Source organism: Pavona decussata, unplaced genomic scaffold (assembly GCF_977016875.1).
Source record: "Pavona decussata unplaced genomic scaffold, jaPavDecu1.1 SCAFFOLD_245, whole genome shotgun sequence".
Taxonomy (NCBI): Eukaryota; Metazoa; Cnidaria; class Anthozoa; order Scleractinia; family Agariciidae; genus Pavona; species Pavona decussata.
In genome coordinates this window covers 402148-428740 of record NW_028145650.1, presented here as the reverse complement: position 1 = coordinate 428740, position 26593 = coordinate 402148, and the positions used below count along the sequence as shown (strand labels likewise).

The 26593-nt window shown below is 38.0% G+C and overlaps 3 protein-coding genes across 3 annotated transcripts in view; 1 reads left to right on the top strand and 2 right to left on the bottom strand.

Annotated features, from left to right (window-relative positions):
• On the bottom strand, positions 1–2484 carry LOC146457164 (apolipoprotein L3-like). The gene is made up of 2 exons (XM_085092264.1): positions 1946–2484; positions 1–1665 (listed from the first exon to the last, which is right to left on the bottom strand). Exon 2 carries the CDS (start codon positions 1654–1656, stop codon positions 856–858), a length of 801 nt encoding a protein of 266 aa, XP_084948390.1. The 5' UTR covers positions 1657–1665; positions 1946–2484; the 3' UTR covers positions 1–855.
• A 3266-nt stretch (positions 2485–5750) lies between these two features.
• Positions 5751–26534, bottom strand: LOC146457163 (urocanate hydratase-like). The gene is made up of 25 exons (XM_085092279.1): positions 26355–26534; positions 24544–24674; positions 23707–23800; positions 23134–23193; positions 22788–22916; positions 22108–22236; positions 21973–22029; positions 21455–21541; positions 20578–20615; positions 19722–19772; positions 18786–18848; positions 18484–18592; positions 17846–17916; positions 17474–17571; positions 17162–17234; positions 16178–16210; positions 15667–15755; positions 15054–15124; positions 9223–9321; positions 8656–8705; positions 8475–8524; positions 7953–8034; positions 7555–7603; positions 7199–7249; positions 5751–6646 (listed from the first exon to the last, which is right to left on the bottom strand). The coding sequence occupies exons 1-25, from the start codon at positions 26478–26480 to the stop codon at positions 6506–6508; spliced, it is 2031 nt and encodes a 676-aa protein (XP_084948405.1). The 5' UTR covers positions 26481–26534; the 3' UTR covers positions 5751–6505.
• LOC146457162 (histidine ammonia-lyase-like) overlaps positions 14342–26593 on the top strand; it is a 31212-nt gene continuing 18960 nt past the window's right edge. The window contains exon 1 of the mRNA XM_085092281.1: positions 14342–14629. The gene's annotated coding sequence lies outside the window, so the exon portion shown is untranslated. The remainder of the gene's footprint in view (positions 14630–26593) is intronic.

Here is a 26593-nt window from a genome sequence, read left to right as displayed (position 1 = left end):
TTGGAAGCAGCACATAGACTATATTCAGCATAAAATTGGAATCCTTTGCAAAACAAGACACTGTGCCTCGTCACTAAAGTATTAAGAATGCTTTAGTATGCGTTAATCTATCCTTGTCTTCATTATCGGGAAACTGATAAGTTGGGTAAATACATATCAATCAAATTTAGATCCATTTAAAAGATCATTACAAAAGAAAATTATGAGAAATAAAGAATAATTTATCACTTGCAGGCTATATGGACCACTAACTTCGTTATTTTTAAAAGCTGTCAATTCTTCCTTTTAACCAAATATATAAGGAGGAAGCAGGTTTATTCAGGTTTTAATACTTTAACAAAATGCTGCCTACGGCACTTGATGCATTTTTACCCTTAATAAAGATTTACACACAACACAATAGAAGATCGCTGGGGTCAGCGAAAAGTCATATCAACCATGTACGCACAAATTATAGCAAACATTCAATCAGTAAACTCAGAAGAAGTTTGGTCTGTAACAGCCTTCCAACGGCTGTTAAAACCGCCAAATCAATTTATATTTTTAAGAACAAAAAAATCAAAAGATATCTTCTCTATGCGTGAATTTCTAAAAATGATAAGAGTTATTTCGTAATAATTATAAAATATTGTAAAAGACACAGTAAATAGACACCTATACATATAGATCATAGCCATCTACTGATGCTCTGTTTATAAGCCCAATCTGTCGCTATTAGAAATACCACTAACTGCTGTAAGAAATCCGTTTCAATGGGGCAAATAAACAATGATTGGTTGATATCCGGGCTTGCCCTATACTTCTCTCTAGTTTCCCTTTTTAAAGATAACTAATAGTCCAGTAATATCACAACAGTCACTTGCCACTCAGGAACGCTTCTAATTCCGTTGCCTTTTGTCTTAGACATTTGGCAGCATCAGACTTTTTGTTTTTAATCAGATCTCTAATAGTGAACCCTAACGACAAGGCATCCAACACGAAAAACGCGGCACTTGTTCCAACCATGATATTACGCAGAGTATTGGCTCCCATCTTGAAGGTGGCCTGTCCAGCTGCTTGGGTTGTGGTCGTAGCTAAGGCAGTTACAGTCTCACCGGACTCGACAAGCGAACCTCCATAGGATCGAAACATTCCACGGAGTAAATTTTTAACCACTTCATCTACTTCTACTCCCAGTGATTTCGAAGCAAGGAATGTGAGGAAAAGCATTTTACCATTTCGTCCTGTGCTTTTTATTCTCGCGATTGTGTCCATCACTTTTTGGGCGCTCTCCATGGCATCTCGGACGGCTTTCTCTGCTTCTTCTACTCGAGAAGAGTTAATGGAGTACTCTACGTAAGATGTAGCGATGTTTATACCAGCTCCGGCTGCTCCCATTGCAATCCCAGCGAAGACTATTAGCGATGCAGTTCCTGCGGACAAAACCGTCACAACTCCTGCAGCGATTGTCAATAATCCTCCCACTACTCCAGCTCCATTTCCAACAGCGTTCGCTACCCTGCAGTCTTTCCATACTTCATTCAGGTAATCGGCGGTTTGACGGAGTTTGGTAACAGCATTTTGCTGGCTTATTTTCATCTTCCTCGTGTCGCGGACCAAGTCTACTATTTGGTTATCGAACATTTCGGAAGCATGCTCAGTTTCAATCTCAACCATCTTTGCGAGCTAAACACAGTTGAAAAGGAAAAGCAAAACTAAATAAGTTCAATATCACATTTACTCTGATTTACGGCCGGCGTGCATGCATATGAGGTAAACGTAGACGAAACCGGTTCTTTTGGTTTGCTGTGTTTGAGTGGGGATCAGAGGAACCATGCATCCAGTCCAGTACTATCAGTGTCGTAATTTTGTGTTGACATCTGACATCTTTCCGAAATTTCTCCTTGTCTACGTCTTTGTCTGATTTTGCGATTTGGTGAAAACGCCGGCTAAACTGAAAACTCACCTTCAGAGCAAGTCTTTCCTCGCTGACGAGTTGGGGAAAATTTCTTACACAGATCGCAACACTACCAAGCAGTTCTTGACAGTCGAAGTTACCTCAGTCATGCTTAAATACGTTTTGCAAGGGAAAGCCCCTTATTTCTCTAAAAATGAGACGTCAAGGTTACAATGTGGACCAAAATATACAGCCAATCAATTTCCAGCTGGCAAGCCCCTTATTACTCTAAAAATAAGACGTCAAGGTTACAATGTAGACCAGAATATACAGCCAATCAATTTCCAGCTGGCAAGCCCCTTATTTCTCTAAAAATAAGACGTCAAGGTTACAATGTGGACCAAAATATACAGCCAATCAATTTCCAGCAGGCAAGCCCCTTATTTCTCTAAAAATAAGACGTCAAGGTTACAATGTAGACCAAAATATACAGCCAATAGAATCGTAGTAAATTAACACGCCAAAGGGAAACGCCTATTAGGTCATTTCAAATAGAAAACAACATTGGATAAGCTTTCTTGATATGTCAATTTCCGGCTGGCAGCTCAGGCAGCAGGACGTTTTGCAAGTTGTATGCCTTTTTGTTCGAAAAAGGAAAGCCCCTCATTTCTCTAAAAATGAGACGCCAAGGTTGCAATGTAGACCACAATATACAGCCAACAGAATTGTAGTTAGTAGGACTCTATTGTCTGCATATTTGTGGTTTGCAGTGTTTAGTTTCTCAGCTTACTTAATCCAAAGTCACATTTCCTAAAACGAGTCCTGTACTCACACAGGCATTTCCTCATTCGTGTAGTGTGGATAAATAAAATACCATACCATACCATACCATACCAAACGTTTCAGTCAAGATCTTCGTCCGGACAAGTGAAAAAAAATGAAGTGACCAAGCAGACCTAGAAATGAAACTGAATGCAACGGCTCTTAAAAAATTAAATTTGAACGTAAACGGATAAGTTAATGGCAACCTAAGATAACGGATTATCAAGTGTTAGTTTGCACAGCCAATTAGCAGGCGCTGCTCACCCATGCAGTGCCAACTAAATTAATCGTTCTTGGCGCAGTTCCATGGTTTTTCGAGATGGTGAAAAGTAAAAGAAGACTAGAAATGATTCATGACAAATGTCGGTCTGTCGACAAAGTTTTACCTTTCGGCTCTGACTTTTTTACGAGGTAAGCGTCCCCTCGCGTTTCGCCGGAATCCGTTGTTGTTGGGTTTTAGTTTCAAAGGAATTAACCTCTCGATCATGTCTGTAACACAGTGACACGGCAAGTTGAAATGCGAACGAACTGTTATACAAGAGTGATTTTGCTTATTAGTGCCTTTCTTTTATTAAAGTCTGTGTTCTTTGAAGCGTTCACGAAGCATACGTTTAGTTTCTCCTTTGTACCGTGTTCTTTACATCTCAGGCATTCAGTCATGTCCTACTAGATTAGTTGATTTGCACGTTATAGGTTGTTTTATTTTCCTCACTTCTCCAGCGTTACTAAAAGTGTATGTTGTATGAACACTTCAAAGAACACAGACAAGCTACTAATAATCGTAATCACGCTAATGCTGCACCAGCATTCAGTTAATTCCTTAGGAACTACTGACCCAACAACAACGGATCCCGGCAGGTAAAACTTTGTCGCCTAATGTTCATTTTATCGGTTGAGGCCGTCTGTCATAAATCATTTAGGTCTCAGGTTTTACTTTTTCATTGACATGTATTTTTGTTCATGTAAGCCGTCATAAACGCTATGACATGTCTATGTAACTAGTCATAAACTGGCTTGGACATTCACTTAAAAATTACTTGAAGTAAAACTTATTTCAAACTTAATAGCAAAAGAAGGGAAATATCGGAATAGTGCGCGCGCCTCGAACCAAACTTCAAGGCTGATTTCCATAACTACCATACATCATTCCCAACCTCATCCCTTAGGGTCTCTCCTTCCGGGACCTGGGCACGAGGGTGCCTCAGCTCCAAGAGCTGGATATCCTGGGACCAATATAAAAAAGGTATTTACACTTGTAAACAAACAATCCGGGCCCTTGTTATTACACACTCGTGTAGAAAACGAGTCCAAGAAACATTGTCAGAAGTCTTTAAGGGGGGACTTAACGTAAACGCCATTTTACCGCACTTGACATGGCTTTAATGGAAATATCTCGTTCACGTTTCAAGCAATCCAAAAACTCTATGTTCATCCCGTGAATCTATGTTGTGGGGTGTTTTGTGAATTTTTGGGTGATTTGGGGGTATATTTGGGAGGAGATAGTTTTTCTAGAAGGATTGGTTAAATTAAGAGAAATAAGAAATATTGAAGAATTAATGAAGTTTTAAAATTAGAATTTGTAGTTAATGATTAATAGACGGATACCAAGTTAGTCCACCAGCAACCTGGAGTACTCTTGCGTGGGTATAACTTTCTGTTAGTGTTCCAAAAATCATTTTTTTTTTCCATCCCTTCTTAAAGTGTATATGACACAAAATCTTTTATTAGCTTATTAGGAAGAGCTTTCAAAATGATGAAGAATGGCATTTATTTTATTGCGATAGCATTCTTGGTTGCCGAGTTATTCAAGATTTAGGCTTATGCAAATTAGACAACTTGCGACGTCACAAGACTGACACAAAATGAAGGGAAATCACAAAATTTGGAATATCTACGCAAATACTACATCTACAGGGTTGATGTGCTGACAGAACTACACATTGTGACAGTGGCTATGATGTCACCATAGCAACGTACTCGTTACCAGACCTCTACCTTCCCAAAATGACAAATGCCTTATTTATTGCTCCTCAGTCAAACAGAATTTCTTATACTTGTGCTGCGTTATGTCCATATTCCCTCACACCCACTGAATAAACATCAAGAGACAAAAGCGCTTCTTGGGAAGGGAAACTCTGATTTTATCCTTTGGATGGTGAGGGCCTGGAGCCCATTGTGTTGCCATGAAAATGTCATAGTGGATTATATCATGAAACTTTGTGATGAGTATAACAACTCTACAAAGTTTCAGTTCTATACAGAAGAAGGCTTAAGAGATATTCCATTTTTTTGTGATTTCCCTTCATTTTGTGTCAGTCTTGTGACGTCATAAGTTGTCTAATTTGCATAAGCCTAAATCTTGAATAACTCGGCAACCAAGAATGCTATCGCAATAAAATAAATGCCATTCTTCATCATTTTGAAAGCTCTTCCTAATAAGCTAATAAAAGATTTTGTGTCATATACACTTTAAAACCTCTTCAAATTTCATTCAAATTCAGGTTAAGTCCCCCCTTAAAGACGATTATTGAACTTGTTTCTGATACTTTTTGAGCACGCGTGTCAAATCAAAGCGATCCAGCTTGCCGGTAAACTACAAGGTAAAAGTTTTCTTAAATTGAACCCTGCTCAGTGAAACAAGATATTTGAAATCTCTCTTGCACTAGCACTCTGCACTTCAAAGAGAGGAATTTTAAAATAAAACCAACAAACATACAAGAAATATGTTTCCAGCAGAGGTAAGACCGGCAAAAAAAATGTCATAACCCGAACAATTTTAAATATTACAACTCGCTCCAGGCTGACGGAAATATCCGGAAAGTGATCGAGGTGATGAGAAAAAAACTTAAATTCAAGGCAGGTGTAAAATCGACCCAAGTAAATGTTGATCTTGCTTTCAGGAACAGAACGTAAAATATTAATCAAAGATAAAAAAAAATAATCTTTGATTAACGATACTAATTCCTAAATTCCTAGCCAGCGGAGCCTAATGTAAGTATGTCCCCACCTTTGAACAATCGCACAGTGAAATTAGGCAAGAAAACGGCCAAAAAATATTTTTACGATTTTATTGAATAATTGTCTCCTCATCAACTGCTGAGATGATTTCCACGTTAAAATCGCCATAGTAACTCAAAATTACAATTGGGTTTCTCAAGGTTAAACTGCAGCTTTTCACATCGAACGTAAGAACATATTCCATTTTTTAATGGTCAATTAATTACCCAGTTACATCACTGAGGCGTCTTGCATTTCTAAGTTACGCGAATAAGTTAAGTAAGAAAAGTTAATAAAGCCTTCGGTCCCCTGCAAATGATGATTATATAACTGTGGTTTATAACCGTTTCACAAACAGTTGTTATATTAGTATCTTAACTCCACACAAAAGGGAGTTTTTTCTAACTCCAATAAAACACCCCCCCCCCTCCTCCTCACCGCAACGAACCAGCTTAAACCCGATAAAAGGCGAGTATGAGGCAACTGAACTGTTCACTTTCTAAGCATTAAAACGAACTCTTTCGGTTGCACTCAAGGCACATTCCCTCACAGTAAAGTTGACTGTTCACAGTCCCCCATTTTTCCGTGGGATTTTCGAGACTCGTACGCTTCGATCGAACTCTCGCCATCTTGGTTTGTAGCGGCGAGCGCAGCCTGGGAAGAGTGTTCCCCACCCACGCTTCCCTCAGTAGTTCAGACACTCTCCCCAGGTTTCGCTCGTCGCTACAAACCAAGACGAGTCTCGAAAATCCCACGGAAAATAGGAGACTGTGAACAGTCTAACAGTAAAGCAGCAGGACTACTGATCGTTCATGGCTTCAGAGCTTCTTCTAACAAGGTCAGGTCCTCCACATGCGAGGGGATCGTTACTTTCAACAAGGGATTCTCTTCCATAGCTTTGCAGATGGCGTTTTTTGCATGGACGTTACCTGACCAGCAACGACGGGCAACCTGAAATAAAAACAAAGCTTGATTATTGCTGAATATGGTCTAAAACTTGGCTGTAAAAACGCAACCTTTATTAAACCAAACATGTCAAGTTCTGTTGTGCAAGAAATAAAGAGGAATCCGAACGTTTGCGTTTATTGTGTGCCAATTTTGAGCAGACGTAAACAATTTACAGTTCATTTTGAGTTACAGTAGATAACTCGTTGTTTATTCTCAATGGCCGTCAGGCAGAATTCCGCCGTACTACTAGTTTGCAACTATTTTATTCAAAATCAAAACGAAATTCTGTTTTACGTACTACCAACATATAGCATATTCGACAATGCAATAACTGTCCTGTGAGAAACAGTGTAAAATTCAAGTTGAATTAGTGACGTTAAGCAGGCTCACCCTCCTCCGGTCACTTTTCCCATTTCCCATTCCCGTTATTCCTGTTTTAATTAAGTTACTATAGTTTTGGTATTTCACAGCTTTTCAATCTACAGACATCAATTTATCTTTGTTGTCCCCGAGGATATACTTAAGCAAAATTTTACTGAACGTTGTTAGTCTTACCCCATTATTAACATCCCAGGATAGCATCAAGCGAGCTTTGTTACCGGCTTCCTAACAAGTAAATAAGCAAAAACAATTGTCAATTCACAAAACAGTCTCAATACAGTCTTTTTATAGGTCTTCCAAATTTCCTCGTGCGCGTTCGTGCTTAATGACTTTTTGTGTCCAATTAAGTTGTTGGAATTTTTGCCGAGGGCAAGAGGAACTGCTATGCAAAAGATGTACAGACGGAATCGCTACGACTGTACTATACACGGGAAGCTCAAAGGAACAACTCGAGGTTTTATGAAGGTTCAGTGTGAGATCGATTACATTGTTCCTCAATTATAAAACTAAATTTCAGGAAGACGACTCACTTGAGATCCATCTAACACGAGACCAAAGCCTCCATTGACAACTTCGCCCCTGAAAAATAAAATAAAATACTTGTTAAATCGATGACAAGCGAATTATAATAAGTAATTAATAGAAGAATGTTGTTTAAAAAAATCTAATAGAAATGTAGTTCTGTAAGCGGACACCATCGTGAAGCAGCCTCGTTCTCATGGTGTTCCCCAATTTACAACGGAAAAGGCCTGGGTACGATATTACACGAGTGTGACAGTTGGTCCCGGCCGTGTGCCACTTGTTTGTCTGCAACTAAACTCTGTTTAAGCCGGACACCTCTCTAAGGGGAAGAGAAAGACCTGGTACTGAGGGTGTTCGCCTTAGAGAGAGTTGACTGTTAATGTTATAGTTTGTGATCCCAACTTACCAGCCGACCCCACCTCCATTATGAAGCGCTACCCAAGTTGCTCCACGGAACGAGTCGCCAATAACGTTTTGAACAGCCATGTCTACAGTATTCAACGAACAAAACAAACATCATTTATCATTTATCATTTATGTGCTCTGTTCTGCTAAAAGCGGTATTTCTACTTCTTCAGAAACACGAGGAATTTCAGTAATAGAGTAATTTCTACAGCAAATGAGAAACAACCTGACTGTGTTGTTAAAGAATTAAGAAGTTTAGGATGAAGAAGCCCCCCAAACCCCTACTTTTTTCAGGCCTTGTTAAACAAGAATTACAAAACATTACTGCGGAAACTTATCACTACTAGCATTTCTGTTAATTGTATATTTTATGTGTACAGTGAGCAACAACGTTTTCTTTTTGATTCCAGAAAATTTTCTTTTTTAATTTATTCAAGAAGCAAGATTGGCTTCCGCAAAGTGTTTTCAACTTGGCTTGGTAAGCGTCGGTTAGATTTCCTTTGATGACCTTTTTTAGTCTTACCTGCGCAGAAGCTTGACCCATCGTAAATGTTTGAAGTCTCACGGAATGGACTGAAAAAAAAAAAAAAAGAAAGAAAAAGAAAACATAGATTGCACATGAGTAAGTCAAGCATTATGAACCCAACTACAAAGTCAGAAAACTTATTTCAAATAAGAATATATCTCAACAGCATAATTTTTACCTGTCTGTGCCACTAACATCATGGTGGTCTCGACTGATGACGACACAACCCTAAGTAAACATAAGCACAGTATAGTTACTGAGTTTTGTTAAGAAATCGTGAAGGCAGTTATGACTAGATCACAGTTTAGTTGCATAGTATTACTGACTGACTATTGATCGATGATGATGTTAAACACAAAATGGTGTAACAGGTAAGGGTAGACCAGAACTAAAGTGAATAGAGCGGTTTCCAATTGAGTGTCGTAAAACCAAAACCAAGGTAATTACTCTGATCAATTACTACAGAAGTAAATAACACAGCAAGCCAATCAGAATTCGAAGCAAATACATGTAACTGGCGCCAGGCGCGGAAAAACGCGTGCGGCCAAAACACGATTGGTTTTGGTTTGGATTCCCATTGGTTGAGAAAGTGACGCAAGTTTTGTTAACCAATCCCAGAGCGTAGTAATGCAAAACCAAGCAAACACGAAATTACTTTCGACTCTCAACTGAAAACCGCTCTAATATCAAAAAATACTACCATATATAACATGACGCTATACAGTTGTCAGATGAAAATACTTGCCAGCAATCGCTTCTCACTGATAGCTTTATTAAAAGCTTCTGCAATGGCAATACGACCGCGGTGGTCAGAGTACAGAATCCGAGCCTGCGATCCAACCACCTTTAAACAAGAAAAAAAATGACCGATGTTTATTCAACTCTTAACGACGGTGCCTACTATTGTTACTGCGCATACGTTCTGCGCATCGCGAGATACTCGGGTTTCCTATAGGTGGTGCCTACTAATACAGGAATATTTTTGCGCGGTTTAAAACTATACGGAGAAAGCAGAACTTACCAAATGCTTTTCGTATCTCAAAAGAAATTTGGGGGTAGCCATGCATTTTTCAGAGATAATTAGGCTCCAATTTAGGAAAAAATCCCACACATTGCTTTATATTTCGGCGTTTTTTAGAGATACTAATGTTTAATTATCTCTGAAAAATGCGTGGTTACCCCCAATTTTTTTTTTTGGATTCCAATAGGCCTTGCTAAGATCTGCTTTTCCCGCATAGTAATAAAACGCACAAAAATACTTCGGTATTAATAGGCACCGTCCTTAAATAGATGACTAGTTGAACTTCCATGGCCCAGTTAACAAAGCACGGTGACGCTAAGACTGCGTTTACACTGAAGTGGTTTCACTAACAGCTCACGTACCTTTTGCGATACGTTTTGCGCCTTTCGTTTACAAGGCACCGTTAATCCGAACATATCGCTTTGAAAACGCAGTGAATGCGGTTTCAGTTAGCCTACTGTGGCTAACACCGAAAACACGTCGTTTTGAAAACGATAGCTGAATTTTTTCAATGCATCAATTTGCCTTTTTCTATAAGAAACACTTAAAATATATTTCTTTTGACGACAAAAGTAAAATGCGATCTTCGCGATCGACAACTTTCTTTCTCTTCAATTTTGGCTTTGTTTTGACCTTTCCTTCAGATCTTTTGACACCTAACAATGGTCTTCAAGCATTAATCAGTGCTATTTTCAGAGACCACTCGTGAAAAACCAAAGTTTTTCTCTAAAATGTATCGCCCCATGTAACGGAATCCACAGAGGTATTGGATTCCGGATTCCATCCCTCTGGATTAACTGGATTCCGGATTCCAATAATTTGGAATTCAGATTACGGCGTCCTTGGTTCTACTCGTATTTTCAGCTCTGGTACTAGTGTAATAATTTAAACAAAACACATACCTTTATCCCATATTGTAGTGGAACAATAAGTCATGATTCCGTTGGGAAAAAACACAGATACCCTCTCATTGAACAAAACATTTCGAAAACGTCATTCTGCAATTCCTATATGCCATTTACATGATCAACAAATATCGAACAACGTCACATGTAGTATTCTGGCAATTCCTATATACTATTTACATGATCAAAAAATATCGAACAACGTCACATGTAGTATTTACTGGCAATTCCTATACCGTTTACATCAGTGATCAACAAATACCGAACAACAAATATTGACGGCTAATGTTCAAACTCGGTTACAATATATTACGTAACTTTCTGCATAAATCAGTGGCATCAATGGAAAGTTCAAATGATGCACAAGCTATAAATCTAAACGTTCGTTCCCTTAGTTTATTAGGAAAATGATTTCCCTGAGAAATTAATGCACGTCACAAAAATGAGAAAGCTTTTGTCATTTGATTCTTAGGAAGTGCGTTAACTAAATTTAAAAAGTTCTACTCATCGTCGACTTGAGCGTCACAGTAAAGATCATGATGAGCGGCGCTTTTTGAAAGGGTTTTGCTTTTGAGTCTTTCATTAAGCATGGTTGCGAATGGTTGCTTATTATATTAAAGCTTGGTTCGTTTCACTAGCGAAATATGCACAAGTATATGCATAACATCGCTATGTCATTGTCAAAGCGAGCATATAAGCAGAAGTATAAAAGCTTATAAAAATCCAAAATTTCCCTTTTTGTTATGCTTCCTATTATGATTATGTTCCTCTTATGCTACGGAAAACCACATATGCAAAGCATAACCAGAAAGGACTATTACATCTAATAATATAACAATCCTTCTTGGTCTCTTTCGCACAAGCTGTCACATGCATTTATTAAAAGGTGGCTGTTCAAAGCATCATGCTTATGTGTGTATTTCGGGTCTGTTTTCAATGACTTAAAGTCGTATGCTTTCGCTTCCGTTTATGTCCCTAGTCAAAACTCACAAAACTAGGCATAAGGAGGGCGCGTTACCTCTTCCATCCCGTGCATGAGACTTGTATAATTGTCGCTACCAAAGATTTTTGTGTCAGATCGGAGAAAGAAGAAGTCTTTCTCTGTAGCAAGACAGCCACGGGTATTAAAACATGAAGGAACTTTTTCAGGGGCGGATCCAGGATTTTTGAAGAGGGGGTGGCTGACGCGACAGAACGATATCGGAAATTACGATGATAATCAATACAGCAATAAAATAGTACTATATCGTGATTTTATTTGTAGAGTGAGATTATATTTTACGTATAGTAGGCTGTGATCACAAACAAGCAACTCTTTCTGTTATTAGTGCGTTCCTTAGCCACGCGTGAAGTGATCTTTCAGCCTCCGTGCTTCCCATCTGTAGCATCGCAAGGATCGTTAAAAGTTCTCGGATATTAAAAGAAAGAACATGTTATTAGCACGTGTCTCTATAAGGCAGGTTATTGAAACTTCGTCTGACACTGCTTGACGCTTCCAGTAATTGGTCCAGCGAAACAGGTCCCTTTTAAAGGTTGGCGGAAGTTACCAGAGTACGTGATCTCACTTCTGTTGCAATAATTTACCAATTTCATCCAAGGCTTCTTTGGACTTCGTGACGATCACAGTAGGAATGAGAGCACAGAGTTCGTAATGGGCCTACTTTTGTTTGCTGAAACGAGATTTCAGTTCGCGGAAAATTATGTCCAGTAAAGGTAATGCCACTGTTGGCTTCCAGTACTGTACCACTGAATCTGTTGGGAGTGTTATCCCAATTCCGCTGTCTACTGCAAATACACGGACGTTGTTCTGTAGACCCCACTAGTTCTGAAAGAGTTAAAAGACCTTTTCGTACAAGCGTTCAAACGACGACTTTTGATTTCATTTCCAGTATACTTCAACTAGGTGGCCTTGTAGAGCAGCAGCGAATGGTCGCATTGGTTCCAAAAGTTCCTTTGCGCAAATAAAGCTCAAATATGTGAGAAGTTGTCATGGTGTGCCTCAGTCCATTGTTTTAGTGTATGTGTGTCCCACCTCCATTCTTCATCATTCGAGTAAAAGCGTTCGTCGAGTCATTTGTGATGCTTTGGATCGAGATACTTTGGATCCCTTTTATATTTCAACCTTAAACGACCCTGAAGACGGGGTTGGCTAGCCACCCAATCCACCCCCCTCCCCCCCCCCCCCCTGGATCCGCCCCTGCTTCTTCGTAATGTTTCAATACAGCTTTTAATTGGTAAATTTTATTGGTTAAATTTTATGTATGAGCCCATGATAGGATTTTGAGTAAGCTGTGCCACCAGCAAAACTGGCGGAGAAGGCGGAATCCATACGAAAGCACGGAATAGACAGACAAACGGAAAGAAGAATGAACACAAAGCCGGAACCACATAGGACATTGAATGACTAACTTAATAACCAGACAAGATGTCCCGAGGGCACAAGGCAAAGTGAACATACACAACCGAATATCCGCACGACCGAAGGAACAGTACCAATTGCCAATTTCACGGTTGTTTTTCCGAATTGGGGGCTTCTGGTTTTTCTAAGACTATAAAAAGGGTGATTGTAGACAATGTTGCGTCGAATTATTAAATTTAGATTATTCGTGATTATTAAGTTATCGAAAGTTGGCTATCATAGCTAACTGCTCTAACTAAACTCTGAGCTAGAATTAACAGTTTACGTTCAATTATTTCTTTACGTCGAAACGTTTACTTGTAAAGAGTCAAAATGGTGTTTTATTCTACTAGTATTTCAAACAAAGCACTGTAGATACTTGCTCTTTAACCATCAGTTTTACTTGAGTTTTACCGACCATCGTTTTTCTGAGTATGTCAAAGACCCTAGATCGCTTAGCGTTTTGAGTTTTTGGACTCTTAAGAAAGAAAACATCGAGAAAAACAATAAAACGAAAAGCCCATAAAAATGAAATAGTTTTTAATTAATCTGCCTTTTCGAAGATTCACTTTTCTGATTTAAAGTCGTATATCAACGGATCAAAATGAAAAATGGAGCCCCAAAACTACAGAAAACTGTTCCCTTGCGTTTTTCTTAAAGTTAACAAAGTTTCTTCTGCAGAAATGTCGAGAAATTCAAGTATCAACAAGTCATTCAAGCTTCTGAAGTTTCTTTTTGCTTCTAATTTCGGCTTCAACTACTTTTTGCTCTGTTCTAATAAATACTCTCAAGAATCAGACTCGAGATCGATCGAGAAGTCACTTTAATTTCGATTTGAGGACGGATTTTCCTTTCGGATTCTTTTTGTCTTCACTTATCCGACACGTATTTCTTATTACAGCCTCAATCAATCATACAAACAATATCTCGAAATATCTTAAAGCTAAACTTCTGTAAACTTACCTGCCTTCCTTTGATTTGTGCTTTCCCATAACCGAAGTGAAGTTAAAAACCACTTAATTCGACTTGATAAAATTAAAAAAAAACTTCCGATGCAAGCACTCGAAAGCGTCAACGAGCGAATCTTCGAGCATCTTTTTTGTCGCTTGTGCTTTGAAACTGAGGTCATGAGGAAAATATCCCCCCCTCCCGGGGGGGGGGGGGGGGTGTGTCCTGCGTGGACAAGTTCGAACACGTGTTTAGAGTGTCGCAAGTGTAGAAGAGTCAGAGGTAGACTGCTAAACGGTGACTGGGTAGAAAAATAGAAGAATCTACCAAAACAATTCGACACAAATGGATTCCGACACAAGTAGATTCCGGATTCCAAAACTTTAGTGGATTCCGGATTCCAGCTCACTGGATTCCGGATTCCAACATAAAAAATGTCCTGGATTCCGGATTCCAACATGAAAATTTCTCTGGATTCCGGATTCCGGATTCCGTTACATGGGGCGAAATGTAGTTTCAGGCCAAGAGTTTGCCTGTTGGTGTTTGCGGCACCGAAAACGATACGTTTTGATGCGGTGAAAACGTTAGCCGATTTGAAACTGTGTCAATTCTTAGATCCTGGTATGCTTTTATCCAGACTCTTAAATTTGGTAGTTAAAACGCTAAAAAATGTTTAATCCTATAGAGTTCCTAGGATACTTTAGCGGCTGGTAGCACGAAATCCGGCCAGTAATCGGCTTTCAAGTTGTTTCGCGCCAATTTCGATCACGTGACCTCAGTGCGTTTCATTCAAGATGTCGGGAAGATTTAGGTTTGCCGTTACGAGATGTCGATTCTGAATATCCTGAATATCAGAAAGTTCAACGTGAATGGCAACAAGGTTAGCTAATGCTTTTAATTTATTTTTGATATGTTGTTAGCTAAATTTACGTTCACCCGGCTTAGACCTGATTTATGCAACTAAACTCCGCTTTCCAGAGATCGCATGCATGCAGTCATATAAGCAAGCTCGAGCTTACCGGCATTTCGCGTTCTACACAGCCTTGAGTTTGCATTTTTCGAAATTTACTGCATTGTTTTCTTGTCACTCGCCTCCTCTAAAATAATCCTGGCCCATTTTTCGAGAGTACCGCTTCCGATTTATGTTTTTAAAAATGTCAAGGAGTTTAGATCGAATATCTTTTGGAACAAATAATCTTAAACCCTCTCATGCCGCAAGGCCCTGTAAAACTCAAGCTCAATTCTTATGCAATTTTGGCATTCTCCAACAAAGACGTTTTCTTTGATGACAACTAAAAACCCACCAATTGATGCTGTTGAGCTTCCTCGATCCATTTAATGTTGTCCTCATATTGTGCTTTCACTTCTGGTGGTACTGCAAGGAGAGCATAACAGCCCGGCTGAGTAAATAAGAACTCAAAGACCTTGACAAGATCATAAGAACTGACATGTAAATTATGAACTGGGGCCCCATTTATCAAAAGCCCCGGTAACTTACCGCGCCCGATAAGTTTATTTTTAATGTTTTTTCGCCGGTTACACAATGATTAAAGACATGGTACTTGGCCAATGTTTTCAAAGAATTATAAGATTTTAAAATTTAGTATTCAAAGCTAACAAAAATTGACTTCTTTTAAGAAACATTCATCACCAAAATCACTTATTGGGTCCGGTAAGTTACCGGGACTTTCGAGAAATGGGCCCCTGGAACGATATCAGCCGTAGCGGCCATTTGCGCCTTTACAAGCAATGCATGCGACTTTCGAAGAGAAGAAGAGGGAGATAGGAAAACACTATTGAGCTCAACTAAACAGTTACTTTAGCAACGTATGCCGGTGTTTTGATCTCTCCTCTCACTCGCCAACTACAGTAAAATCTTTTCATAGCGTTGATGCGTCTTATAAAGAACATGCTTACATCCTTCTTCCACAATTTGTTCCAATACTTTTCTGGCAATTTCATCGGTTGTTGCAAGATCAGCAGCAAGACCAGAGGTGCATACCCACCTACATAAAGAAGGTATAGAAATCGAATCAACATATTGTATGTTCACCCAATAGTCTCAGATTGTTGTTGTTGTTGTTTTTTTTTTTGTTTTTGGCGGGGTGGGGGGGGGGGGGGGGGAGGGGGGCTAGTGACACTAATCAGCTGGGTCAAGCTTATTTATCAAAGGAATCTGCGCACTAAAGCTGTTAACATTCTAGCAACATTGAATAGCTTTTTTTTTTTGTCATAATCTATCCAAAAACACAGTAAGAACTTCCATTATGAATTTACACAACATCAAGACAAAGGGGCATATGATTTATTATCAAGTGTTCATGTAGTTTCATTACAAAAAGCAAACTGACATTTCATCGGGCAAGAAAAAATTTGCAAGAGTAAGCAAAACACAATCAAACAAAAAGAAACTAAACAATATACGAACCTGAATGGTCCAAAACCCATTGAAAAAATATCTCTATAAACAAAATAAAGAAAAATTACAGTATGTTACATGTATCATGTAAAACAACAGGCATGCAGGTAATCTACAGTCCAGAGCTAGGTGACCAATCCAACGTATTATTTGCACACAAAAGCAGATTCAGTGTTTCAAAATTTCTAAGACTTGAAATTCACCTTAGCTCAGGACAGTTCTGCACAGCTGACCCCTGGTTCCATAAACTTGTACATATGGAATGACTTCTCACATAAATCTATTACAAGTCAGAAGTGGCCTCACGGCACAAGTACGTGTAATTAGAACCGTGCCACAAGTCAAGAAATTGCCAGCGGCACGAATTTCCACAGTTACACCAAGCTCCACAGGTTATCCAACTTAAATTGTCTTTGCATCACAGCTGTAGGTGGACAACACAAGTAAAGGCTAGCTCTAGCCTCTTTGTTAATTTAAAACTGTTTTTGGTTTAAACATTTTCAAAACAGTTAAATTTTATTTTTCTTTGTCTTAGATTCATTTCCATAGTCTGAAACAGTGGGAAATAAAGCTGAATGAAACCGGTTTGAGCCAGTTCAACATTATTTTGTCAGCTATAAGGAAAAAGCTGTAAAGGGGAATATAAATATCTCTTTCTTCGATTTCCTACATAAGTATATGTATCTCTAATTTTGCCAAAATATAACTTCCAGTAGAAGTTTTTTTTGTAGTCCTGGTGGAAAATTTCCAGCCCCCAGTTCCTCAAGTCTCACTTTCCGAGCACAAAGGAAAGCTGAATTCCAGATCCCACTTTGCCCCTTTTGGATCTCCTGAGGAAGCTCACATTCGTTCAGTTTTAGTCATTGGGTACACATAATAGTCACAACCTGACACAAAAAGCAAATGTACTGTCTACTGTAAACAGGCACCTCTTTGTACACCTGTAGCTATCAAGCTGTTTTTTATATGGCTTTAAGGCATTCTTCAACATACCCCATAATATCTTGTACATAGGATGGATAGCGAAACACTCCAAATGGTGCACCTTCTTTGCGCACATCAGCTCCTGAAAATACAATTGGGTATAAAACACTTGGAAAAAAATATAACTATTAACATATGAACAAAAATATTTACTTACAGTACAAACAGTAAAGGCATGAATGTGTACACCACTCAGGTTTACTGGTACTTTATGCCATGTTAGTTAGATTCAAATGTCAAATTGATTTACACAGTGTGAGTGTATTTAAAGGTTCTCTGCTTACATGTACATGTACAAGATTTGAAGGCTTTTGTAGTTACCTGCCCGACTGGCTTCAAGAAGAAATGCATTCCCATAGTCCCAGAAAAACATTCCACGGGCTGTTAGTTTATCTACGGCTGCAACCTGGCGACGCAAGCTGCAATATATAAAAGAAAAGGTTAAATCAGGCTGCAGGCCTAGCTGGCCAAAAATGGCCACAGCTTTACCTGGTTTCTGTAACATGAAGCAACTACGTAAGAACAATAGTGTGTTAACAAATTTGCAATACCAACAAAAATCTTAATTCCAGTTGAAGTTCTTTTTTTTTTTTGGCAGTTGAAATCGTCACATAATGGAAATCTTGACAAAATACGAGACCTCAGTAATAATAATGATAATCTTAATATCTCTTAATCTTATGTTTAATATACCTTTCTTGAACTAAGGCTTTGAATCTTTCAGGATCATGTTTCATAATTTCATTTGCTTCATCAAATTTTACCTAATAAAAATCAAAGATTAAATTAAATTTTCAATTTTAAACAAAACAAAATATACATCAAAATTCAATTCAAGGTTAAAAACCTAGCCCTAACCTAATTATAACCCGAGAAAAAATACACTTAGTGCTGGACTTCAAGTTACAAATGTAATATTCATGCTCCCTCCACAAAGAACTTTTTGATAGAAACTCATCCCACCCTTTTGGAAATTCTATTTTAGCCTCATATAATAATTATGTGCTTTCCTTTAAAAATTTTTGAGAACCCTCTCCCCGTTAGAATTTCCAATTATTACCTTACTCTTGGGTGGGTGTTGATTTTTTTTATTTTTCTGAAACCACGCAATGCATTTGCGCAAATGATATAACATACTTTTTAATCTTGGTGTTCATGTAGGAAGGCTGGAAACAATAATTCAGTGCAAAATTCATTTGGCATACAAGTTAGATAAATATGAATTATCCATGCCTAAATGAAAACACTTATAATAACTAAATCAATGAATGTTCCCCAGCCAAACTAAGGTTTGTCGGTTCCTCTGCCAGCCTCCTTTAACTTTCACTGACCTGTACAGGGTAATATCCACCATTGAAAGGATTATGGAGAGAAGTTTGATCTGAGCCAAGTTCCACAAGAAGCTCACCAGTGCTTTCATACTCCTGCACCAAACGCTCCCTGTATAGAAGAAGCAAAATTCGTTTTGCATGACACAATTCCTGAAACCAAGTAGTGGCTACCAAGTTTCTTTTAGTTGTTGCTTAATTTGTTTCTTCATTTTTTGTTTCAGTCATCCTAATGAAAACGGCATTACTCTAATGAACCCATATTTTCATGAGGATAAAGTTGTGTTTAATATTATGTCTCTTACCATAACTCAACCACATTTCCATGATATCCCAAGCTATGTGGCCTCTTCAATTGCCGAGCTTTTCTGTAAATAAAATTAAAACCGTTTATCGGTCAGTGAATTATGCTGCATAATGGAAGAACTACTCAAACTTATCAGCTACAGGAGAAAAGAATGATGGATGAATTTTTCAGACCAGTGACACAGGCAAACTTGGAAAAAAGAAAATCTCAGTTTTCCTGACAGGAGTCAAACCTATGACCTTCCAATTACTAGTTCAGATGCTCTACCACTGAGTTACAGTGCACAGAAGACCCGTTAGAGCTAAGGTAACTAAGAGAAAAGAGTTTCTCACATCCCCCGAGACAGAGCTGATTACCCTGATCTTGGCTTTGTTATCAAACCAAAACTTTACAGACATCCTTAATGCTAAAACAGATGTAAATCTTCTAAGAACGGCCACTTGTTACATTCCAATGGTGACAAGCATGTATTTTCTCACTACTAAAAATATCTCTACTTTATTAAACATGTAGGTTATGAGAAAATTGTAAGGGAAATGATCACTAAAGACAAAATGTTTTGATGTTCAAACAAATTCTCCCAGCTAGTACTATAAGAAATATATGGAGAGCAGTTAGGAGAGTTTGAATGTTGATATCAGGGCTGAAAGGGTTAAAGAAGAATACAAACTGAAGTTTCTTGAGTTGGGTTGGCTTAAAGCTAAGGCCAGTAGTACCAAAAGCAATGGCACGTTCGATGAGTCACCCATGACCTCAACCATACCCACAAGTCCTCGCTAATAACATGAGGATAACATTTTCAACTTTTTTTTGTTTCACTTAGCCAGTGATAATTGGCTTTGGAGAAAAGATATGACATAGTAAAAGAACACAAAGAATGAATACTAAACAGTTTGCAAGGAGAGCCCATTGATCATATGAAAATGGTTTGGACCTTATCATATCAATGCAGGTGTCCACGTCAGAGGTATATTCCACTAGCCACCTAAAAAGAAGAGCAAACAAAAACATTAGCTTTTAAAAGAAAGTCAGAATAAAGAAGATCTAAAATGGTAATTAGTCTTTAATTTTAATAAATTAGACGTTATAGAAGATAACCTCGTCCAAACAAAGGTTTTGTATTCCTTCTGAATTTGAATCAAAGACAACTATTTAAAAGTAAAGTGCACTTATATATTTAATGTTATTACTTTGTAATGGACAAATATTTGGAAACAAAGTTTGAAATCTGAAATAGGTATAGCCTGTTATTTTGGCAAGAGCTGTTTTTTTAGTAAAATATAAGTACTTCTGATAAGTAGGTGGGTTACGCTTTCCCCAGGACATCTTTCAAATACATGTCAGTAGTAGTCCAGTCTGGCTCCTCTGTTCTCTGTCACGCAACCCATGCTGTGGAGGTGAGTTGTGTGACAGAGAATGGAGGGGCCAGGACCAGACTACTACATGTACTGCCCTTAAAACTAGGGTGTCTGAAATAATTAATATAATTGAGTGTCTGTATCAGGTGGGAGAAGATTGCATCTGTCTGAGAAATCTTTCATAATTTATGAGAAAAATCTATTGGAGGCTATGTACTAGTCATAAATTATTAAAGAGGTGCCTGGAAAGAAGCCCTAAGTGACTACTGATTAATAGCTAGATTCTCCTTCCAAATTTCATTGTATTCGCTTGTGAAACAAAAGGAGAATTTGACCTTACATCAAAAGTCACTTAGGGCCTAATATTCCATGCACCCCTTCAATTGTAGTTATAAATTAAAGTGAATAGGCCAATAAATTTTAAACACTGACCCTTGCTCGTGTCTTTTCCTCAAAGCTGCCTCATTAACCTGCAAGTGAAAAAGATTGTTTTTGTAGGGGCTAGCATGACACAAAGAGCGAAGATGAGGCACAATGGACTGTAGTGGTAAGCGCGTCAAACTTTCAGTCGGACTTTTGGTCAGCAGACTGCAGGGTTGTTGGTTCAAGGCTAAGTTAATGTCTTCATTGCTATGTTGTTTCCTTAGACAAGAAACTTTGCTCCACATTGTCTCTCTTCACCCAGGTGTATAAAATAAATGGTACTGCCAACATACCACTGGGGTTAAGACTGTGATTAACTGACATCCACCCAGAGGGCAGTAGCAATATTCCTAGTTTCTTCATGCTACAGAAACCGGGCTAAGCTCTAGCCGTGTGGGTCACTTACGTTTGTACTGCAAATTTACCTTATCTTACCTAATATGATTCAAATAAGGACAATACCACAAGTCCTAAACATAAAGCTAGAGTGCACCATGTATCTCCACACCCTAAGTACAGTTAAAATCAATAGAAGACATTATTCGACATTCAAAAACTTATTAATAATTCATAAAGCCCATTGACCTATCAAATGGTCAATAAAACATCACGTGCAGTGGTTTTAAACCCAATAAAAGCTCCTTATTAGTATGTGGTGTTTAATGTTTTTCTTGTATGGTTATTTCCAACTTTCACAAAAGCATCATTGTTAGGAACTCTCTTGACACAGGCTTTTCTAGGAATGTTCTTGAAGCCATTCAAAAAACAGCCAGCACGTGTTTTACCAGGTCTAAAACCACTTGGCTGCGCCTCATGGTTTTAAATTCCGATAAAACACTGCTACTCATGTTTTAAACATTACTTTAAGAAATTGTTGAACACGTACCTCAGCCACCACACCAATGCAACCTGCGATCACAGCAGCTTTTGCCTGCGCACCACTCATGCCGCCCAGACCTGAAGTAACAAACACCTAACAGTAACAACAATCAGTAATCATTAGATACAGCTGTCTAAAAAGTGTCTAAATGTATTATAGGTATATTTTTTAATTTTCTCACAACAAGGAATGGTGTGAAAATATTGATGAACACAAGGGGAAACTATTAATAATAAGAAGTATAAAGAAAAGATAGACTACAAAAAGAGTCACTGCACACGCAGAACCTGTCTATTCGGTTGGTGTACTGTCCCTTAAAAATCATATTTATGTTGTGAACAACCTGAACAATCTTTCTGCAAGTGTAGTGCAAACTTAACCTGAGTACGCTGTCTTCACTTTTGTTGTCTCTGGTTTCTCAGTATCAGGCTAAAAATTTAAGCAAGGACATCTTTCCTGAAATTATTACTAAGTAAATCATGATAAATTGATATTAATGTTTTGAATAATATAATACAGTGTACCTTTCCTCTGAGGTTATTAACCCCTAGCTGTCTTCTGCCAGCATTCAAAACAACAATCTGCACATGTAAACATAAAGAAAGATCTCAGTTTGTTTATCAAAACTTAAAGGAAATCTCCTCGGCAAGAGAACTTACCGTGGTTCCATGGACAATTCCTTGGGGACCAATGTAACAGTAGCTTCCTGCTGTCATTTGACCGTACATGGTTACACCCAAGGCAAACATTTTATCATAGAGTTCTCTTGACGAATAGTTTGGGATAACCTAAAAATCAAAATTTGTCTTTTTAATTAATGATTAACAACGTGTACATGTAGTTAAAGATTTACTTGAAAACTTCAGTACAAATATTTAAACTAAAGTTGTCCAGAAGGGATAGTATTAACTATTTGAAATTTTGTTGACTTTAAAAAATTAAATTTTTTGTTAATCCCAGTCCCAATAATTTTTAGACTACAAACTAGTACCTACGTGCAGGGGTTATCTTTAATTATTACAGTATAAATAGTAGAAATTTTGTTACTAACTTAAATTTCGACTTTGTAAATCCCAGTCCAAAAAAGATACGTTGTAATTTTTGTTATTAATTTTTACTCGATGTAAACACATTGTAATAATTCATTTCTAATGCAAAAATGTGTTCACTAAACATCGTTATTATTAATTCCGAAATTATATATCCTATCTCTTTCCCACCCAGGCCAGAAGAATAAGAATCAGTTAAGTTACCACGAAAGCATGCAGCCTACTTGTTTGAATGGTCAAGTATATCAAATATTATTTGAAGAGAAGAGCTTAATTTAAAGTTTTCTCACCATGCCATTAGAAATGATAGCCCTTGGAGCTGATGGACTACTGGGGAAAAGTCCTTGTGGGTGACCTGAACACATCACTAAGGTCTGTTCTTCAGTCATCTCCGACAAATAATGCATGACAAGCCAAAACTAAAAAAAATACAAATACCAAAACAACTTGGTTATAAATGTATACAACCAGTTATAAATGTAGGACAACCAGAGCACATTTCAAATATTAATCTTAAGTTTGTAAACCAAGGTGTCTATAGTTTGGCCATTCAATGGAATTTCTTAATATAACAGATGAAAAATTCCTACCTAATATTATAATTTAACCAAAACACAAATTATAAACCATTATTACCTGGGCCCAGTTAGAAAAGACCTGGCCATTTCCTCCATATGTGACAAGTTCATGAGGAAACTGAAAATACAAAAGTTATAACAGCTGAAAGGTTTTTGGCAAGACTAGCATACTTCATACCTGTTTTGCTTTCAAACCAAAATTGCTCTAGATAAGCTCTATTTTGGCACCAGTTATCATGTAAGAAACTTACTTGCCGCATATCTAATTTTTGAGCGAAATGCTAAAGAAAGAAGTAAAGGCCTATTAAATTACTTTCCTTGAAAATGCAAGTGACCTCACAAAAGAGATGAAGATGCTTGACAAATTTCTTTTGTGTACAAGTCAGACCTGTTGAACCAAGTCAATTGAAACATTTGGTGGTTGTAAACAAATTAGTCAAGTGTTGGCATCTCTTTCCAACCACTAACAATTCTTGTAGAAAGTTCACCAAAGCTTGCAATTATCCTCAAGCATGTCTCTATCAGAACTGTTTGCATATGAAATCTTTATTACATCTGCATATATTTTCAAACCAAATAAAGATTATAACTATAAGGTAGACTACATGTATGTAGTTTAGTAAATACATACTTGAGCAACTCTGGGATCCAGATTGTTCATTATCATCAGCATGATGGCAGCTGCTTGCCGAGTTTTTGCTGGATATTCATCAATGGGGTAAGCACTAGAAACATCAGAACAAAAATGGTCATGTTTTAGCGCATTCCCAATGACAAATTAAACTGCATAAAATCTGAGTAAAACCATAAAGCTTGTTGTTGTTGTCTAAAACAAGCGTCTAAGACTGGTAAGTGCCCCCAGATTCTTTTGAAAATCAGGTCATATTCTCTGGAAGTTTTCAGATGACTCAAACTGACTGACTTCAGGTGACTTTTCCTTTTTTCCTCGTTTATCAAGACTAAGTAAGAGGCCTCAGGTCATCCTGGGTATCACCTTCAGATGATCTTTGCCAAAAGTAGACAGCGGAATGACATCACATATCACTGTCATTACTGCGTAATAATGCTAGTGATTATTTATAGCAAGTGTATTAAATGGCCTACGATGCCAAAATAGTGGAATTTCCAGAGGGGAGAAGAGTGTCCCAACTGAAAAACCTCTCATGAGAGGGGTATAGATACTTTCTGGAACAACACAATTTAGAAAAATATGAAAAAAAATGTGGTATAATTAAATATCCTATAATTAAATACTAAAAAATTATACTATTGAAACAAGACTATATATTAAGCTCAGAGCAGTAAACGACCATAACATTTCTATGAGGTAACAATAATAAAAGACACACAACTAAAGCAAAGGTATGATAAATGACTTTATGTTCCTGAAGATACAAAATATAAAATAGAACAAAAAAGTAACAAACAAAAAGGTATCAAATTTAATATTATTATAATTATAACTAACCGCATTTCAGTGTGAGGTCTAAAGCGATACATGTAGATGTGACCATATTGTCTTAGCTCATCAGCAAACTCTGCGGCAAGTACATGATGACAAGTGTGAGGAAAATATCTCAGAGCATTCTGCAAGGCCAGCTGCAAGGCAAAGGCAAACAGTTTACAGACTGAAATGTGTCATGATCAAATTAAGTGGTAAAATGATTATAGTAAGCATTAATTAAATCAATTCAATACGCACTCTAACAGTTTCACCCACTAACAGCCAGTGTTAATTCTCATGTTGACATACAGAAATTGAAACATGGGAAATACAAATAAAGTTAGTGAGATTTCATTGAAGTAAGTGAGGCAAAGCTGACTTCACACCCTTTGCTCATATTGACCACAGGATCCCAACATATCTGAGGTGTTGGTGCAGTGAGAAAATCACCTTTTGTTCAAATTGAATAATGTGATGGCATACAACCTTGATATAGCAATAAATGGTTCTTCAAACATTAGAGTGTTTCATTTCTGTTTTACTCAACATTTGTTGTTCTGTTCAGGTACAAGCCACTGTTGTGTATTGATAACTGCTTGACCTTTACGTCCAGATAAAATGTACATGTATATGAGGTATTAAAACACTTCAACAAGGGTTTTCACACATGTAATTCATGACTCATGTCCTGGTGACTTTTGGAGGTATTGGCAAGATTTTATTTCAGAAATCCTTGCAAAATCACAGTGAAGCTAAAAAGTGGGTGCTCACCCCCTTCAAGTCAAATGCAAGGGAAGACCGATTTAAATATTATTTAATTCCACATTCTAGCCTTTTGAGAACTGAAGTGAATTTCCCATAGAAACTTTAGAAGTCAACATCAGGCACTGAGCTTTGGACTGTCCCTGACTGTATGGCTATAATCACATTTGGTTCCCAAGCATGGTGCAGAGTATGATTCTCACTGGGCACTAATGTGAATGCACCCTTTCATCAAGTATCCACGCAAGAATTTGGGCATGGTGTCTATGCTTGAGTACAAGGTCCAGACCTTGTATTCGGACTGACTGAAGAAGGCTCTGCTTCCTAGTGTGCATGTGTTTTCCATTATTCCAGGGCACTTTACCCACAAGCTGCTGATTTTCATACCCACATCCACGCCGACTCTTATGTTTCTCATGTACAAACACAGCATAATTAGAAAAGTAAAAAAGGCCATATGCATATAAAGCAGGATTCATGAAGAATGCATGCCTGTGCATGATAAAATCTGTGCTCTGGTTTATTAATTGTGTACATAATTCCATAATTACATTGTCTGAACATAGCACTATTTTGTGCCCGGTGCCCAGGCACCAGTGCTTGGGCCCCAAGTGTGAACAATAACTTATGTGACTATGGTAGTTGTGCCTTGGTCAATTTGTGAAACCATTTTCTTGTACATGTACGCGCTGTGCAATTTTCTCTCTTTGATTTCTCGCCACATTCCTGCGACGGACGCAAAACTTCTAAAATTTGCGATAACCTATCCAGGGCAGGGTGCGTTCTCTGTCTTTTCCTAGCTTTTCCCAACCCAGATGGTCGAGTTAGACTGAAGGGGAGAAAATGAACGCCCTAAGTCAAAATAGTACGCTATTTTCCGCATAAAAGAGACTTGACAATATCGAACACGAGCGGTTAAATAAATCTTCCACTTCGAGTCCAAACAGGTTGACTAAAATTGAACTTTGCGCTATCTAGGCCTTATTTATGGATAACCAAGGCGCGCGACCGCGGGAAACTACAGAAAACTCGAAAGAGATTGTACAATACAAGATTTAACGTCAATTCCATACCCTACGTTCATCATCTGAAAGATTTACTGCTCTAACAGGCGCGTGAGGTACAGAATCATCTCGATCTCGAGGAGAAGGAAGAGGATCAACTGGCAGACCAGCACAAATTTCCTTCAAAGACGCCATTATCGCCACGCTTCACAAGATTAGAGACAGCGTTTTGCCGTTTCAAAATATGCGCTTGTGCTCAAGAGGGTGTGTGGAGGGTGTGTCGGAGGCGGGTGACAAGTTATGCAATG

What these genes read in the sequence shown, in the direction of transcription:
- LOC146457164 (XM_085092264.1), bottom strand. Translation starts at nt 1,656, where the DNA reads ATGGTTGAGATTGAAACTGAGCATGCTTCCGAAATGTTCGATAACCAA.
- LOC146457163 (XM_085092279.1), bottom strand. Translation starts at nt 26,480, where the DNA reads ATGGCGTCTTTGAAGGAAATTTGTGCTGGTCTGCCAGTTGATCCTCTT. An exon ending in TGGATCCCAGAGTTGCTCAA is followed by an intron (nt 23,194 to 23,706) that starts GTATGTATTTAC and finishes TTGTATTTTCAG; the next exon opens with TTTCCTCATGAACTTGTCAC. An exon ending in ATGGGTTTTGGACCATTCAG is followed by an intron (nt 15,756 to 16,177) that starts GTTCGTATATTG and finishes TTCTTTATGTAG; the next exon opens with GTGGGTATGCACCTCTGGTC.